The following is a 6,000-nucleotide window of genomic DNA, read 5'->3' as shown; positions in this document are numbered from 1 at the left end:
AAAGCTGAAAGTTAAAAAAAAAAGGCCTGAGGGAGTGGGGTTATGAGGACAGAGGGGACAGGGCTAAGAGGACAGGAGGACAGGGGATAGGCTGATGATGAATGATTGATTGGTGAGTTCATGCTGTCAGAAGGTTAGAGAGGAAAGATTTTCACTTGTTAGTACATTTTACCTTTATATCTTAAGTTGGTAGTTTTTTTAAGTTCAGCTTCAACAAACCATAGTTACTGTCGCTGTGAATGAGTTACCATGGAGACCACAAAGAGACTCTACTCACGGTTCATCACACTTGAATTGTTGGTTTAAATGTAGTTTTTGATCCACTCAGCAGAAGACAATGTTTTATTCTCCCCATGTGGCTCAGAGAGTTTATTCACTTTAAGTGTGAAGGATCTGGTACCTGTTGTTTACCTGTTGTACAGTGTGTCTGTTGTTGTGATGAGGTGATTTAGTGTTGAGCTGTTTAGTTTCAGTTGGACTCTACATGGTGTCAGTATCACTGAGTCATGTTACACTTAGCTGCTGTTGTTGTTGTGTTTTGAGTCTGCAGGAGCTGTAAGGTTCTCCTAGACAGAATCTGTCATTCTTTGGATTGTTGCAATAATAATAAACATGTGTTTGCATAAAGCAGCATGTGTGTCCACTCTGTGTTGATAAGAGTATCTCATTAAGGTTCAGTGAGAACAGATGAAAAATTTGATTAATTTGGAATTAATCGCGATTAAATATTTTAATTGATTGACAGAACTAGTTTATTTTTCATCTATAGTTTTATAATTATAATAATAAAACTTAAAATGTATTTAACGTTGTTGGTGTATATTTTTATACATTATTTTATTCTATGTATTGGTAGATTTTAAAAATGTATTTTGTGTTGTTAAAAGACTTTTGGATTATTAGAGGTTTTTTAAATTCCTAGTAATTTTTTTTAGTTGTCAGTAGATTTTAGGGGGCGTGGCCAAACTCTTACCATGAAGAGGGCGGAGTCATCTGTGTGGGTGGAGCGTCTGGAGGGGTAGACGGTCTGAACAGACAGACAGACAGACAGACAGGTGAGGGTGAACGGGTGTGGAGGTGAAGGGGCGGAGCCTATATCTGGAGGGGGCGGTGCTAAACACTGATTAAAATGCAAAAATAAATAAAAATCCTCTCAGAGAAACATTGAGTTCCTTCTGATAAACAGTGCAGCTGCCTGGGGCTTTTATTGTGAAAGGGCTGTGTGATGTGGTCTCACCTCGCTGTCTGGACTCGACTTTGTTGGACTCTGAGCTGTTCTAAGCTGAAAAACAACAGTTAGTCTGTTATTTTTTTGTTATCTTTTTATGTTATGTCTATATCTTCACAGTAGCGACACAGAAGCTGAACGGTGTCCTTCCTGCTGTGGACGCCAAGTTAGTCAGATCAGAGACATAAAGTCACACAACAACACAAACTAGAAAATGTCTAAATAACTTTAGTGTTTACTCTCAGCCATACATAATTGACACTGCAGAGTAGTTTACAGTATATTATCTCTACCGCTGCTGAGGGATGTGACAGATCAAGCTTTCAACATGTTTGTCCGTGTGTGTGTGTGGCGGCCACCAATAAGAGCAGAGCAATCAACTGAAGCTGCTCCTGTGACATTTGACGCCACTGAGAGAGCATTTTTTTCCCAATTTTGTCCAAACCATAGCTCCTATCAGTGAACCGACTTCACTTTGAGCATCCCGAGTTCTTCCTGAACATCTACATATTTGTTTTGTGAAGAAAAATGAAGAAATAGTCCTTTTAAAGCGATCAGAAGAAATTGGTTCCTCTGCTTTCCTCCAGAAATGTTCCCTCCTTTTTACCATAGCGGTCTATGAGGCTGTGGCTGCGTGTTGGTGGATCATCTGTGCGTCTTACGCCCAAACTATAACTCTGACAGCTTTAGCAGACCATTGTGAGTGAGAAGACCAAGTTTCAATACAAAATAACAAATTTATTTTTTGACAAATATTTCTCACCCTCTGCACTCCAGCGATGATGTCATCCACTCTAGCCTCTGAATAGGGTAACATTGGGGGGATTTTTGGCGTGTTTTTGCAGAATAATTTTAAAAGCGTTTGCCGAAACCCTTACAAAAAGTCATAGTGCACTTGTCATGGTCGAGCCGGTCGATTTGATACCTTTTTGGTGTATGTGTGACCAAAACTCTGGGAGTCTGTGTGCTGATGTGGACGAGCCGCAGAAAAACAGATTTTAGACACCTAGAAAATATCAGTTGAAGTGTTTGTTCTATTTATAGTACTTTCTCTACTTCACCTGCTGTCAGACAGACTCTTTGTGACAGAATCTGAAGCTGTTATCTGTCATGTCTGCAAACACATCAGACTCCATTCACAAAAACGGTAATTTTAGCTGACAGAACACAATAGTTGCTGTCAGGGCGTTTGTGTTACTGTGTGACTTTATAATCTGAACAGCAGGAGATTCTGTGATTCACAAACTTAGTTCTGGTGTGACTGGGTGGACTGGTACCTTGGTGTAGCTGGTGACGGAGTCTTTCTGCAGAGATCGGTTCTTGTGTCTCTCCTCGTCGTACCTCAGAGCAGCGAGCTGAGCTTCCCTCCTCATCCTCTCCACCCCCCCTGAACCTCTAGAGGGCGCCGTCACACCGTCCACCACACTCCTACAGTCAGACAGGTAGACAGACAAGTAGATAGACAGGCAGACAGGTTGTGAGACGGACAAACAGTTTGTGAGACAGACACAGGTACACAAACAGGTAAACAGGTTGTGACACAGACAGACAGGTCGTAAGAAAGGCAGACAGACAGGCAGGCAGACACACAGGTTGTGAGACAGACAGACAGGTAGACAGACAGGCAGGTTGTGGGACAGGTAGACAGACAGGCAGGCAGACAAGTTGTGAGACAGGTAGACAGGCAGGCAGGCAGGCAGACAGGTAGACAGACAGGTTGTGAGACAGCTCCGGGCTGCTGACAGTCAGCTCTGGTTTTGTGTTGTCGCACCTGCTGTGTCTCCTCGTGTCGTCTGTCCTCGAGTTGGTTTTTACTGGAGAACCCTGCAAACAGGAAGTCAACAGTCACTCACAGCTTTTTAAAATAAACTGCATGTGGAAATATTGGTCAGTGACTAAAGGACTAAAGTGCAGAGTTGCTACACTTTTTTCCAAAGTCGATTCAAGCATTTTCAAGGTGCTTTTCCAGCACCTGGAAAATATATATTTGTTAAATACTTTAAGCATTTTTATTATATTTTAGGGCTGGGCGATATGGACCAAAAGTCATAATATAGCCATATAAGTCATATTCAGCCCAATATATTTAGGCTGAATATCTGAATATCGAATATCTACGATATATATCCTGCTATTTTTTAATCACAAAGTGAGAGCAAATGTTCAGTCAAATTCCAATATGACATGTTTATTAAAGTGAACATAAATACAACAACAGGAGTACCTTTTCTTTTCTTTTTTTTTTTAAATCAAAGCTCCATAAAGTGTACATTTGAATAAAAAAAATCTTAAATAAAAATAGCCCATGAAATAAAATCGGCCATTCTTTTTTTGAAATAAATATATTTATATGAGAAAAGAATAACGAACATTACAAAAGAACTAAATATGAAAGTCTAAATAAGACAAACCCTAGTAAGGGCAGCATTTACAAAGAAAAACTTAGAAAGAAAGAAAAAAAAAAAAAACTATATTCATATATGTAGTGTTTCCCCTAGATTGCTGTGGTGCTGCTGTGTCTGTGGCCATGAGCAGTGTTGCCAACTCCTCAGTTAGGAAAGTAGCTATTGGCTGTCCAAAAAGTCGCTAAATGACGTCATCCCCTAATTTGCATAATTTACCATGTGCATGTACTTGTAATGGACGCTGTAGGAGAAAGGAACAACGCTGTGGGGAAGACTAAAAACCCTAAATATATTTAAAACTGCAAGTGCAGTGTCTTCTGTCACAATTTCAACCCTCCTCCTTAATCCGGCCTCGGGACCGGCTAAAGTGACCCAAAAGAGACACTGACTGTAAAACAGCCAGCGGTGATTTCGCACATGCGCAATTTGCAGACTAAGGGGTTAACATCCCCTCCAGCTCTGTGACTGCAACTGGGAGAGAATGCTGCAGGAGGACTGTGCCGCTTCGACTCATTCTTACTCTTAAGAGGAGTAAAAACGAGTCGGGGAAACACTGATATGCGATATGGTCTAATTCTATCTCACATTAAAAAATATATCAATATATATGATTATATGGATATATATTTCTTTCTTTTTCTAAATATATGAATATATTTTTTATATCGATATATAGCCCAGCCCTATTATATTTCATATATTTATTAAAAATAATAACTCAGGGTTCAGAGGGTTAATATTAAGTGTTTCAGAGAACACAGAAGTGGCTCATGTTGACCTCAGGTGAGTGGGTGGAGCTCCTACCTCTCTGGTGATGCGTCTCTCGATGTAGGCCATGAACTGAGAGCTCAGACTGGCCGTGTCACCGCCGCCACCGCCGCCGCCGCCACGACTCCTCCCCTCCTCCTCCTCCTCCTCCCCCACACAGTTGTCGATGAAGTCTATCTGCTCCAGCTCCACATCTGGAGGAATCATAAAATAATAATACATTTTTATAATAATGCGCTTTATATAAAAGGAAATTTCAAAGTGCTCCAGGTTAAAAGCATACCAGTCTAATTATAAAAAGGATTAAAAAGGATAAAACAGAAGAAAAAGTATACATGTATACACAATCTAAAACCCATATGGATGGGAGGAACCAAAGGTTTTGCCAAAAAGGAAAGTTTTTAGTCCTTTTTTAAAAGTGTCTTTGGACTGAGGAGACAGAAAAGTAATTCAGTGATTATTTAATAGTCTAATAAATAATAATTATTATTACTATGGATTAATGTGCAGATTATTTTGACATGTTTGGTCAGAAAACGTCCCAGCGGTCTTTAACCCTTTGAACGTCGGTCCTTCTGTGTCTACGGTGGATTTTTTTGGGAATTTCATACCAATAAAATGTAAACATCCTCAGCTGAAAGGTTATTTAAGACAATAATCCATTATAGTTTATAAAAGCATTAAAAGTATAAGTTTCTGCGCTGCAGCAAACAAACAGTATTTATTTTAGAAAACTCAAAAGATATTCAGTCATCTGAGATTCTTTCACATAAAAACTCCATGTTTTGCTTTAAAATGAACTGAAATCTGTCTACTGAGTTCAGTGGACAGATTGATGAGAGGACAGATCGATGATGAACTAACGTGTGCCGTTGGCCAGCAGGGCGGCTCCTCCTCTCTGTCTCTGGTCTCGGCTGATCTCAGCGACTCGCTGCGGCAGCTCGGACAGCTCCTCTGTAGGCTGCACAGACAGAAAGTGAGCTCACAACGACAGGAAGCAGAGGACAGCTGTGTGTCTGTGTGTCTGTGCGTGTCTAACCTCGTTCCCCGACCACCTCTTGTCTCCGCTGTCGACACTGTTGAAGCCGGAGTCCAGTGCTCCGTACGGACGGCCCGGGTACAGCTCATCCACACTGACACATACACACAGGAGAGGTCAGTTAACACACCAGGGTATATACAGAAATACTTAAGTTGAATTTAATATATTTTTTAATACCTTCAGAATATTTTTTAATACCAACATGGCATTGGTCTGCAACTGTAGTGGAAACCTTTTTAACTGTAGTGTTGCGGGTAGCTTATTATAAAGTAACTGATTCATTTTTTTAAAACTCTTCTGTAAGGGTTATTTGTCCTCTGGATGGTGTGAGTGTGTAAATATCAATTAGCAATTTAGAAAGTATTAAAAAAATGACACTCGACTACAAAACAAGCTTTAGAACCAGAGTTCCCACAGGATATTCTGAGACTATGATGGGGGGACCCGAACAAAGTAGGGGGGTAGCAGAAGTTTTTACCCTAAAAGTCTAAATTTGGTGCCTCTCACATTCTAATGAACTTTACCATCTTGATCATTGCATATTTTAAAGAATTGTT

The 6,000-nt window shown here is 40.2% G+C and overlaps 1 protein-coding gene across 3 annotated transcripts in view; it reads right to left on the bottom strand.

Annotated features, from left to right (window-relative positions):
• lrch3 (leucine-rich repeats and calponin homology (CH) domain containing 3) overlaps positions 1–6,000 on the bottom strand; it is a 30,133-nt gene that overhangs the window by 12,907 nt on the left and 11,226 nt on the right. For all 3 annotated transcript variants that reach the window (XM_059330894.1, XM_059330892.1, XM_059330893.1), the window contains exons 7-13: positions 5,441–5,534; positions 5,266–5,362; positions 4,438–4,595; positions 3,000–3,052; positions 2,506–2,656; positions 1,238–1,282; positions 974–1,027 (exon numbers count right to left, since the gene is read on the bottom strand). In XM_059330894.1, the coding sequence (XP_059186877.1) occupies positions 974–1,027; positions 1,238–1,282; positions 2,506–2,656; positions 3,000–3,052; positions 4,438–4,595; positions 5,266–5,362; positions 5,441–5,534 (652 nt within the window). The remainder of the gene's footprint in view (positions 1–973; positions 1,028–1,237; positions 1,283–2,505; positions 2,657–2,999; positions 3,053–4,437; positions 4,596–5,265; positions 5,363–5,440; positions 5,535–6,000) is intronic.

Source organism: Centropristis striata, chromosome 4, assembly GCF_030273125.1.
Source record: "Centropristis striata isolate RG_2023a ecotype Rhode Island chromosome 4, C.striata_1.0, whole genome shotgun sequence".
Classification (NCBI taxonomy): Eukaryota; Metazoa; Chordata; class Actinopteri; order Perciformes; family Serranidae; genus Centropristis; species Centropristis striata.
This window is presented reverse-complemented; position numbering and strand designations above follow the sequence as displayed.